This window comes from Hyposmocoma kahamanoa, unplaced genomic scaffold (assembly GCF_003589595.1).
Source record: "Hyposmocoma kahamanoa isolate Upper Pololo Valley unplaced genomic scaffold, ASM358959v1 93, whole genome shotgun sequence".
Classification (NCBI taxonomy): domain Eukaryota; kingdom Metazoa; phylum Arthropoda; class Insecta; order Lepidoptera; family Cosmopterigidae; genus Hyposmocoma; species Hyposmocoma kahamanoa.
Window position 1 is genome coordinate 8,147,955 of NW_020654810.1, and position 12,554 is coordinate 8,160,508.

At 34.6% G+C, this 12,554-nt stretch overlaps 3 protein-coding genes across 4 annotated transcripts in view; 1 reads left to right on the top strand and 2 right to left on the bottom strand.

Moving 5' to 3' along the window:
* LOC113237318 overlaps positions 1-1,052 on the bottom strand; it is a 28,310-nt gene extending 27,258 nt beyond the window's left edge. Inside the window, exon 1 of the mRNA XM_026473723.1 lies at positions 699-1,052. Coding sequence (XP_026329508.1) covers positions 699-857 — 159 coding nt within the window. The 5' untranslated portion in view covers positions 858-1,052. The remainder of the gene's footprint in view (positions 1-698) is intronic.
* Positions 1,053-3,790: 2,738 nt separating this feature from the next.
* On the bottom strand, positions 3,791-5,876 carry LOC113237421 (40S ribosomal protein S15Aa). The gene is made up of 3 exons (XM_026473875.1): positions 5,803-5,876; positions 5,296-5,593; positions 3,791-3,910 (listed from the first exon to the last, which is right to left on the bottom strand). Exons 2-3 carry the CDS (start codon positions 5,589-5,591, stop codon positions 3,817-3,819), a joined length of 390 nt encoding a protein of 129 aa, XP_026329660.1. The 5' UTR covers positions 5,592-5,593; positions 5,803-5,876; the 3' UTR covers positions 3,791-3,816.
* Positions 5,877-7,486: 1,610 nt separating this feature from the next.
* The window catches only part of LOC113237147 (protein sidekick), a 63,572-nt gene continuing 58,504 nt past the window's right edge, over positions 7,487-12,554 (top strand). For both annotated transcript variants that reach the window (XM_026473446.1, XM_026473448.1), the window contains exon 1: positions 7,487-7,748. In XM_026473446.1, the coding sequence (XP_026329231.1) occupies positions 7,637-7,748 (112 nt within the window). In that variant the 5' untranslated portion in view covers positions 7,487-7,636. The remainder of the gene's footprint in view (positions 7,749-12,554) is intronic.

Sequence of the window (12,554 nt, forward strand, 5' to 3'; positions counted from 1 at the left end):
CTTCGACACACCAAATATACTTCCGGACAGTAATAATCACTACAGCTATTGAAATAGGTATTTGTCATCCAGCTTATGTCTCTTTCTTCATGTGTCCCAATTTCCCGAAAAGTGGCCTATTACGTGGTGAGTGTAAAAATACCTTACTACGTAAGTGATCTTTAGGTACTTCCACAACCTGCTGCATCAAACCCCGCGCCGCGCCCCTCAACCCGCTTACTCCTCACTGCTGCCTACTGACCTCCAAGCGTTTCTCACCGACTCTCCACGACAATATGCAACGTCGAATGACCTCGATAACTCTCATAATATAATACGCACGCAAAACAAAAGCTTATTACGTCGCGCCACCATGTAGGGACTTGGTTTATTCGACGTTTCAAAATTCTCGATACATTTTAGTTAAGCATCGCATTAACTCACGTAGTAGTAGAGCATTAAACAAAAACATAACGTTAATTGAATTAACATCAATTACCAGCTAATTTGACTTGACGTGACACATTACATATATACTCATAGTAGTTAATTAAAATTCACACAGAATTTCGAGAGGTCAGGTTAATGAAGGCAATTAATAGAAAACCTTAAATGACGTGAAATCATCTTGTGATGATAACTGGATAAACTGCACTACGTAAATTGTATCAATGAAAATAGCGGTAATATTTCAAATTTAAGGTAGAGATTTCACTCACCAACTGAATAATTTTCAATAAACCAGGTGGAGTTTTAAAGTAATCTATGTTGATTTTGATCCAGTCGAGAGCTCCGCCTTGTTGTTGCTGCTGCTGCGGAGGCGCCTGCTGTGGCGACGATTTGTTATGGTCTACTACCACTGTCTCGGGAGCCATCATGTTCGAGTTGATTTTTCTTTTAAATTGCTAATTAAAAATGTTTTTGTAAAGATGTGTGGATCACTGTCACTGTATAATTTTATTTCTCCTCACACTGTGGGCGCGATACACATTTTCGTGCGGCGACGGCGAGCGAATACGAGCGTGGACGCGCAACTGGCGAAGTGGCGTTTGCCGGGTCGCACGATATGGCGGGGACCTCGGAATGGAGCGGCATGCGAAGCGTCTCGTTACAAACAGCTGCGCAGGCTCCCGCTTGAAGTAGCTTGTGATTTAGTTGCGAAATACATTTTTTTTTTTAAAGATCCTTTCCATTGTTCGGATTTCTACCTGGAAATTCACTCCGAGTTTTTCAGCACCTCATAATATTGATGTTTGAAATAATAATAGGTACTATTTTACTAATACCAAAGGTAGAAAGTTAAAAATATAATAGAAACAAAATATTGACGTACTAGAAGTTTTTCATAATACACGCGAGATACCTAAATTACTTTTATAAAAATAAAATGATCTAATTCGATACATCAGAGCCATCTAGTACTTGAGAAATAAATTAAACATACATTGAATTCAAATACTCTCTAATCAACGCCATCTGGTAAACATAACAAATACTACTCACTTACACAGGCCGCCATCTAGGTAATATATTGAACATCAATCCAAGTACTAAATTCTGATTAGGGTACGTTTTGCGAAATAGACATGCCTAGCCAAAAAACGTGTCCACTGCATCATGTTCAAAATGATGTATTTAATTAATCCTGTACTCATGCCCAATTCATTCCATCCAAAAAGATATTTATATACATTTACGCACGTTATAACTACAACGATAACTAAACGGATAAGTAAACTTTCGGGAATTTACCAGTTAAAGTTTCTGAAAAAAGTTTAATTAGAAAACGCGACATTTTCGTTTATTGACAGTACTAGTTTTAACCACCGTTTCCTAATGGTCGCACTAATTTGTCACACTAATGCGACCACAAGGGAGATTTTGTGCTTCGTGTTTCCACAGCTTTCTATAATAATAAAGTACGTGGGGCGCACTATAAGTTTCCGGAATGAATAAGAAATAAATATTATAGATAGTCAGAAATGAATTTGTTTCTCAAAATATTCTCCGTTGGCGTTAATGCACTTTTTCGTACTGTTATACGCGGCGTAGTAAAAGTCGTTTTAAAAAAAACACAATTTTCCCGAAATTGTGTAATTCGGGAAGAAGTGGTAATTAAGTACAATAGAATAAAGAAATACTATAAAAAATGGAAATTGAATTGGCACGTGTTTACGCGACTGGAGTTTGGAAGGAACTGAACTGCTTTCTATATAGTTTTAGTGTTGTTCAAAGAAGAATGCTGACTAGGAGGAATGACAGGGCTGATTCTAGTAGTTTAGGTAGAAGAGCTGGGATATGACAATACGAAAGAACCAATTTTGAAAACGTTTATGCTACCCCTCCGTGACAATGTCTGACACATATTTTTCATACTCTTCGATAGCCTCTTTAGGTGATGAAAATCGTTGACCGCGTAACTGGCTGTTAATTTTTGGACATAAATAAAAGTCACACGGTGCCAGGTCGGGTCTATACGCGGGATGGCTCATAAGGTCACCGTAGTTCACCTTCAAAAATTCATTTGTCTGTCTGGCCATGTGAGAACTGGCATTATCGTGGTGCGAGATGATACGGCGTTTACGGATATTTTTACGGAGATTATCAATAACTTCCGGCAAACAAATGGTCGTGTACCAATCACTATTCACGGTACAATGATTCTTTGAAGCACCAGTAGCCACGTGTCCAGTTTTATTAAAAAAAGAAGCAATCATCCGCTTAGAGGCACTATGCACGCGCGCCACTTTGATTGGTTTCGACTCATCTCGGAAGACGAAGTTTTGGGATTGTAACTATAAATCCGTGTTTCGTCACTTGTTACTATGTCCCACACCAAATTTGACGCCCCTTCTTTGAATCTGGGGGTCTACTCTCGATCTCCGTCCGAAACAATTACTGTCAAATAAGTAATATTCGACAAAATTAAAAGACAAGTGTCAAGTATGAAACTACATTCGCATCACGCGTCTTTTCATTTGGTCAAGTATTGCTTATTTAGCAGTAATTGTTTCGGACGGAGATCGAGAGTAGACCCCCTAGTACGCATGGCATTGCACCAAGTGACGCGATCAGTTTTTTGAGCCTCAGTCAAATTGTATGGGATCCACCGATAGCACAGCTTTTTCATACCCAAATGTTTGTGTAGTATAGATTGTATTTGACTCATGCCTATACTTAAAGATGCCCGAATCTCATGGTATGTCACATGCCTGTCTGTTTTGATCATACGGCGCACAGCATCGATGTTTTTGTTGTTCACATCAGTGGGTGACCGTCACGAAATTCGTCACTGCGATTCACACGACCGCATTTGAATTCTGCAAATCGGCTATAAAGTCGTTTTGCATAGTGCTTTATCGCCAAAAGCAGTTTGAAGCCGAGCGAAGCTCCGCTGAGCTATTAAATTACACTAAAGTCGTAGAAAATCATAGTACGAAAATTTTCCATGGTGATGTAGACAATCAATTTCTAAAATGACGCCACAATGTAAAAACAAGTAACAGTCAGATGAAACAAACTGTATTCTACAGCCAGAGTTCCATTTTCAAATGTAATTACTTTTTCAATATTGTTCATGTAAGTGGCCAGTTCCGGGAACTTATAGTGCGCACTATGTATATGTTATTCGTTATATATACAAGTACTACTGCTACGCATAAATTAACTTGTAGTGGCAGATGATAAATTAATGACGACTTGGTAGTCTTAAATATGTATATATTAATAGGTATGAAACAGTCAATCCTGCACAATTACGAAATAAACTAATTGGTAAGCTATAAACTAGATTAGAAAATAAAACAACAGGTACATTTTTAAGTATATTGGGTAAACTTAGAAGAAGAAGCCTAAAATTTTGCCTCCAAGATGTTTTCTCCTGGCCTCCTCATGGTCCATGATGCCACCACTGGTTGTCAGTACAAGATATCTGGAAATTACAAATGCAATAATGAATTATCTAACATTGATACTGACAAGTAGTCAAATATAATACAATATTCTGCAGAGAAAACTTTGAAATAGACCAATGTTTAATTAGAAATTAGGTAACTGTTCACATTGGGAAGTGAACACAAATGCAAGTAATTTAAAAATCAAGCAATACAGCAGAGTAGTGGATATGCATGGAATAAATAACAAATATCCAATTTATGAAATAAATCAGCATTTTGTTGCACAATATGGCCAATTAATGTGCAGTCAACAGCACATGAAGCTATACACTTCTGTTCGAATATCAATGTGTGGCATGATGTGCTGTAGTCTGTACTAGAACCATAATTTTTTGCTGCTTTTCAAGAATAGAGGCCAAATCCAAAATAGATCCTTATTTGAGTTATTACTGAGATATTTCAAAAAATGCTAACATTGGGATAGTAGTTTATGACTCTATAACTTTGCGCTGCAGATACATCGCAGTTATTTTTAGAGCCAATCTTCTTGATAAAGCAGATGTATTTAACAAAGGAGAAATTCTAAAAAGCAGTAAATGCCTAAAATCTTTTTTTATTATTATTCATATTACTCTACCAGTTTTCTAACTCTCCATGGCCAACCAGTTACCATGCTTATCTACCACACAGACGACTTGGGTTCAATTCCCAGTCTGGGAGAAATATTTGTATGGGCTAATTTTACTTTCTCTCATGGGTGTAATTTGTGGTTGTCTATATGCTTGTCCATGGCACCTGCGACTCAGGGCTTCCCTATTGCGGTGCTATGAGTGTGTATGTTATTTATTCATTTCTAAATGTGGTAACATAAATTTTAAGAGTGTGTTGACTATAGAATCTACTGTAGTCACTCCTAAAAAAGTTCAAGAGCTTAATTGTTTATTGTGTAAAACAACACTCACAATGTTCACTACTCAAGTGACATCAATTAGTACCGTTTTATTTTCTGTAGCACAACATATCAAATGACGACCAACAAGAACTATTGGCGATCCGCGGTAGTTGTGCAAATGAGGACGACAAAATCAGCTATATACTTCTCCCTTCTCTTCAAACGTTATCAATGCAAGTACCATACAAAGCATAGATCTGTGTATGATCCTGAATAAAATGGAAATTATACTTTAAATCAAACATTGAAGAAATTAGTTGAAAGTTAGGTTTGTTTTGTGAATAATATAAACTGAAGAAATATATTAACCTATAGAGCGACAAAAACCAAATTTGTTCATTTATAACCTTACCCAAGGTAACCTCCAAAATTGGAGATTTGCAACAAGAACATAACAGGTTAATGGTGGATTTCGAGTCTACAACAAAGTGCAAAAATATCTAGGCAAATGATCAGGAGAAAACTTACCCGAACTGTCTGGATGGAAGTAGGTTAGTCCATCTCTCAATATCATTGATAGGTACGTCGAAACGCGGTGAAATGACTCCACATTTGTTCAATCTACCGGTGAGGTTCACTACTATTTTGCCGGCTCTGTGGTCGTCGACGATCTCGAACTCGCCGATGTACCCGTGCTTCATCATCACAGTCAAGAACTTGACGATTACTTTTGAACAAGGCCGGATGAGCACTTGCCTCTTACCGCGCTTTTCGGCATTGTGGATTGATTTTAGCGCATCACTCAATACGTTCATTCGCACCATGGCTGAAATAACAATAGACTTTATTTACACTTAACCAGAAAAGCGAAAAAACTTTACGTCTGCACAAGAGGATGTCAAAACATGAAAAAGGAGGTTATGCACGGTAGACTTTACTAATAGTCGAAATAGCATTAGTCACGTCACACATTTAATGGTCATTCTCAGGAAATTCACTGTTTCTCAAGAATAATTCAATAAAAACAGTGATTACCTAGGATTAAAATCCGCCTCAACTATCCAAAAGACACGGACAGTCCAAAAGAAAGAGGCTCACGCATTCCGTTTCATTAATTTTTTCATTTAACTGACAGCAGGATAGATAAACATGTTTTTGACAAGAGAAACAAAGACAAAACTACAGTTACATTCATTCACTGCATTTCGTTCTTCAATAGCATAATTATACAACGGAACATACAGATGGTGCATAGTTAGAGATGCACCCGCTGGCGCTGTAAACATAATATATCAATAATAATAAATAATATGAGTGACCGAATCTGACAAAAACGTGGACATTTTTCAAAATTTTTATTTTTAAACTATTCAGATCATTTTAAGTTATCTTGAGATATGTGATTCAATCAAAAGACATAACAACAATACACTAGAAACAAGTGTTAAAAGTGTTTTGAAAATGCATAAAAATTATTTAATAAAGAAATATTTGTAAACTTTGAAATCCCACATAATTTTAAAATATTTTCTGCTTCTGAAAATGTATTAAAATTAGTTACATCAATCAAAAACAGTAACATTTAGTTTTAGTAGCAGTAGAACTCCTTATGAAAGAGTTCATCCAGGGAAGTACATCTTAGATAAGGGTTCACGGTTGGTTGGTGTGCCAAGTATTCCCGGCATGCCACTATCGATGAAGTGGAATGATGAAGGGGAATAGTGCTCCCCCAGGGGAGAGTCCGCGGTGGTGGACAACCGCGGACGGGGCTGAGGATCGCAAAACCACGTGCCCTCTGCCCCGTCTCACGTGGGTGCTAGTGAAATTACAGGCACATGAGAAAAAAAAAAGGCACATGAGACTTTTCAACTTATGTCTCAGGGTAATGGGCGCAGAGGTATCGCACCTCATCTTTGCGATTTAAAGCCCTGAATGGCACTGCAATTGTTATTTAATTATGTATTTGTTTGGTTTATTTATTTACATTGTAAGTAACTTTTTTTAAATTTATTGACCAAAATACAGGAAAAATACTTATTTATACTATTCTATTACTTAGTATTCTATTATTACTTATACTAATTACAAGCTTCGCTCACAAAAACCCTTCCGGCTTTATCCGCGGCGAAGGACTTTAGTCTATTTGAGTAAAGATAACACAATAGTTTAAAGTAAGTCAATGTATAACGTAACTACACTCTCTAGTGAATGAAGTACATTGCGAATGAACGGCTTCTCCAGGAACGAATGGTTTTGGTTACCGTTATGCAGTGTTACCGTTTTTTGCCACTCACTGCTACAGCTGAGCAATTTTGTGATTAAAGAACGGTTTTTGTGATGTAAAATTACTTAAACTTACTACAGTGTATATGAAATACGGTACTATTTTGTTTTTGATAACTCTCACATAAATCATATAACCATGTAAATATATAGAAATGAAATGACCAAAGAGAAATGGTATTGTTAACGAATTTAACAAATTTGAAAGAAAAAACTGGTCACTCAGGTTTTGTGCTTGATTGTTCCGATCTCTTCACACGTATCCGACGGATCGCGTCCTTCAAACAAAACTTGTGAAATGAAGTTCATGAAACTTTCGAAGTTCACAAAAATAAATAAATAATAAAGTAAATAATATATAATAAAGTAAATACCACACAAAGTTGAGTGAACTTATGAGTAATCTCGTACCTTGGTCAAGCAGTGTTCAATGGTTTCGCATGAAACAAATCCCACAGGTGTTGTGTGAATGTTGTGGCTGCTAAATCCTAGCAACCAGTTGGAGATGGATTGCAGGACTGTCAGAGTCAGACTCGGTGAAGAAACAATGTAAATGGACGCAAAAATATACATTTTATAACGTGTCATGGAAGAATTGGAACGGCTTTTCAAGATGTGCGCTTTAAAACTTTACGGAACTTTAGTGATATTTCTCATAATCTCCGTTATTGAGTTTACGTCATCCGCGGAAACTACAGGTAAGTGCGTTTGTTCCTTGTAATTGTTTTTGCATTTTTACCATGGAATATTAAGATATTGCAATAATATACCTATCACTTGATACCGTAGACTCGTCGTGTTGTTGAAACGAATGCATATTGATTACTGTATTATATATTTATTGCGCTCATTTACTGAACTGATTTTTTTCGCTCTCAAAGTTATAATAACTTAATATACATTTTATTCCATATATCAACATCACACATGTGAAACTAAGTAGGCGTGTGCATAATTAAAGTAACCACGTCAAATTGTCACCAAATCTACAAAATAATGCAGTATTTTTTGAAAAGTTTAATTTGAAGCACTTAACTTCTTTTTTATTCTAATTTTAAAATTAAGAAACTATTATTATTACAATATTATATTATTAAATAACGATTGAACAAACATGTCCAACTGGACATAAATCAGTGTATATCACCTTAAGGAGCTAGCAGATTGTGCAAATTTCTCTAGTGTGTTGCGGATGTTTGTATTGGGTCTTTAAACATTTTTTTTTGCTTTATTATTACAAAAAAAATATCATGGTAGTAAAATCATCATGATATTTAATAAAAATAAAATTAAAAGATAAGTTGACTATCTTCTTTTTTCGTTCATGTTTTAATTTGCTTGTAATAGAGGTTCGTCAAGTGATTGGAGATTGATTTTGCCTTCATGTATATTTATATAAAAGTTGAAAAATTTTTTAATTTATTAAACTTTGATTCAGCCATTTCTGCTTTGTTACAAAATAAAAATAATAATATATTTCATTTTTTAAGTAAGGTTGTACTAAGTCAATATTAATTTAATAGCTACATATGTCTAATTCTTATTTATATTGAACTATAAATATTGATTTGTATGCGTTAATCAAGTTTTTAATTTGGGTTTGCACCCCTGGTTTTTTCGGTATTTATGGGCAAAATTTAATTTGAAATTGACTATGAGCTTTTCGATGAAGGATTTTATCATGACGAAACCTGCTATTCCAAATCAAATAATTTATTTGCTAGAAACATGGTGATCCAGATAACAAATAGTAGAATAAGTACAAACAAGTTTTACCAGAAAATATTGATTAATTTTACTTATGATTATATTAAATTATAAGTATGTATAGTTAATTAATATAACATTGTAATATATCAATAATAATAGTCATAAATACTTAAATTAATTTAAATTCATCTATATAATAATACTTTTGAAATAATCCCTAATACTATAATATACTTTATCTTTAAACCATTAGTATAATTTTGTTTAAAATTATTTAATAGGCAAGTCTTTAATGGGCCAATGGGAAAATATCATGAAGCCAGATATGCAATTAAACTGGGACTATTTATTTACATAAATTTATGACATTATTTATACTCAAAGCTTTTAATTTTCTAAGTGTGACAGGTGGGACACTCACGACACCCGCCTGTTTGAGTTGATGGCTTCATTGCCAAGATCAAGACAAAGTATTAATATTTTGTTCAGCAAGTGTTTTATATGAGATAACTTGAAAGTTAAAGTTCTTTTTTATATATACACTTAATTAATAACTTTGATAAATTTTAAGGAAATTAATATGTTAAGTTGTGACAGGTGGGATATGATTTTGTGACGGGCGGGACGAGTGACAATTGAATACACAGAATTAATAAAATAACACTGTTTAATATGAGATCCATCATTAGTAAGCAAATATTTTATAATTTTCGTCTTATTAAGACATAACATAAATAACAAAAAAACAAAAAAAAAGTTAAAGAACTGATAAAGTAATCCTATTGTTTTTCTTGTAACACTATCTATGACAACATGATAGAAGTCACGCAAGTAAAGTGCGTAAATAAATTTGAAAAATCCTGCCGCTTCCTTGAAGATTATGTATCATATCAAAATATATCTAATTTTAGAAGTTTCGCTGGAATATATAGTTAAAACTGGTGGAGACAGACATTTCATTTTCATACTAAAAATTATCAGGAAAAGTGTTGTCACTTTTTAATTGTCCTTTTTATGTGTTAAAATGTGTTAAAATTATGAGAAGAATTATAAAAAATTTGCTTACAAGTGATGGATCTACTTATAAACAGTGTATTTTTCTAAAATTCTGTATATTCAAATGTAACTTGTCCCACCTGTCACAAAATGATGTCCCAATCGTCACAATTTAACACATCAAACGTTAAACTCTGAAATTAAAGCAACTGATACACCTAGGAAACATCGTTTAAACTCGAATCCATGAAAATACAAACATTTATAAAATGTTTAGAAGTGTGTCCCACCAGTCGCTATGACATATAGCCCGTCATAGCGACTGGTGGGACACACTTTCAAACCTTAATATTTACAAGCAAAAATAATGACCCTTAGCATACTTGATACTTTTACAAAAGCAAATGCCAATAGATTGCATATTTATCGGTTAAAATAAAAATATATATGTTTCATTGTGACAGGTGAGACATGAAATTAGTATTTATTGAAACTTTAATAACTCCTCACTATATATACTTCTATGCAAACAGTTATCACTGTTTTAAAATTCGTGAATTTTATTTTCTTCGACAGTATACATAACCTTTAGACATAACCTTTTTAGAAAGACGCACAAATAATCGCGAAAATTGTTGTTAACATTATAGGAAAAATGCTTCACTATAGACGACAGCACTATGGCTGCGTTAATGAAGACAAAAAATACATAACTTTACAATATCCGAAAAATCTCATTTATTTCTAATGATTTGATTTACTGGGCGTATTCTAGTTATACAATTAAAACCAAACTGTGTAAGTTATTTTTTTGAACCGCAGTGTCATTTTCGCTGGAATGACCCTAATGTCATTTGGTACTTTGTTGTAAATTCTAACACACATATACAAACAATTTTGGTTATATTTCTCCGTTACGATCTCTGTAAAGCTGCTAACAGATTGACTGCACTTTTGCAGTTAATGCATGAAGTTGTTATCTACTTCATGCAGCCGATACCTCTGATAACGACTTCACGAATTAACTACGTGTAGTCGAAACCGACTTTATGCAGCCGAGATCGACTGCATGCAGTTAATGTGTGAAGTCGTTATCAATTTCATGCAGTCCAGGTCTCATCTGCATGAAGTTGATTACGACTTCACACATTAACTGCAAACATGCAGTCAATCTGTTAGTAGCGTAACTTCAAGGGTTGATGTCAATATTTTGTTTGGGCTAATAACACTCTGTTTATATTTGTACCGCTTCCCCAGATAAGAAGTCCACAACGTAAAATCGAGCTGACATATGCATGATAAGCAGAAAGCACGTCGAATATTGTACACAACCCTCAAGAAAAGTGTGTGAGAATTCCCCAACCCCCTTTGAGCCAATTTTGCAGCCTAAAGCCTCGCCTGAGACGCCCCTCGGGCCTCCGCCCGTGTCCAGCAGTGGGACGTATAAACGGATCGATGATGATAAATTAAAACTTCAACTATATTCAATAAGATAAATCACACCATGTTATATTGCTTCATAAAGTATTTCATGCCCATATCCTGCTAATCATTTGCATGCGGCACTACAGTTACTTACTTACAGTTAGTTACGTACTTCGATATACATATTGAGTTCACTTTTCCTTGCAAAGCCTCGTGGCTAATCGTCTAACTCGAAAAGGAGATCCGCCAAATCCCATACAAAATTACCCCAGGCCCGGCGCCAAAATAATGTAACTCAATTTTTAGAGTAAAAATAGCAAAAATATTATATACTTTCGGTATTGCTAAATTCACATGCTAACATTGTCTTTTTGCCCGTTGAATTTTAATAGGGGCTCTTTGTAAAATTAAATGTTTTAGAGAAATGTCGTCATTTTTAGTTCATTAATCTTGTAATTAGTCATTATGGCGTATAAGCATGTATGTACTGTACTGTAAACTATGAAATGTCTACGACGTTGCCGTAATGATCGTGTACACAAAATACAAACGTCTGCCATTTCACAAGAAAATCAAAAGTCCGGGAGGGTTAAACAAAGTAAAATAAAGATCAAGGTAAGGTATCGCACAGTTCACAGTACACAACACAACAAACGTTAGCGTAGGACTGCGCGTGAGCAGAGCACGCCAAAGCAAAGCGGGCGTCTGCGTGTTTCTCTCTCTAAACCATTATATGTGAGCGAGACAATAAGATGTATCCAGTTGTGCCCTCACGTCACAGGTGCGTTCATCCGTGCGTGTTCATCCTTTCTTTGCCGATTGCTTGAAGGTCATGCGGCCATTAAGTAAAGTCGCGTAAAGCGATAATATAACAATACAAATATACTTTATTTAAATTATTTGTTTGAACGTATTTGTTGTTGTACCTTTATGCGAATGTTGATATATTTATCATTATATAATACAAACAAAAAGCTAAAACTAAAACATTTGACTGGATTCTTCTATTTATTTATGGGAAGTTTATACTATTTTTTTTTCTAAATAAAAATATAACTGCAAATGAAATATGTTTAATTATTATATGCCATAATTATTTATTACAATGGTAATGAACTAAAAAGGACGACGCTTCTCTAATAAATAGAATTTTTCATAAAGCACCTATGAAAATTCAACAGGCAAAAAAACTATGTTAGCATGTGAATTTAGCAATACCGAAACTATATAATATTATTGCTATTTTTACTCTAAAAACTGAGTTACATTATTTTGGCGCCGGGCCTGGGGTCATTTTGGCGGATCTCCTTTGTCAACGGTCAGAATAAAATTAAAAGTACTGTACATTTCAACATCCATTTCGTCGTCTTACT

Excerpts from the sequence above, each read along its gene's own strand:
- LOC113237421 (XM_026473875.1), bottom strand. The coding sequence starts at position 5,591 with ATGGTGCGAATGAACGTATTGAGTGATGCGCTAAAATCAATCCACAAT. Across the intron at positions 3,911-5,295 it reads CTTCCATCCAGACAGTTCGG|ATATCTTGTACTGACAACCA; the intron begins GTAAGTTTTCTC and ends TGTAATTTCCAG.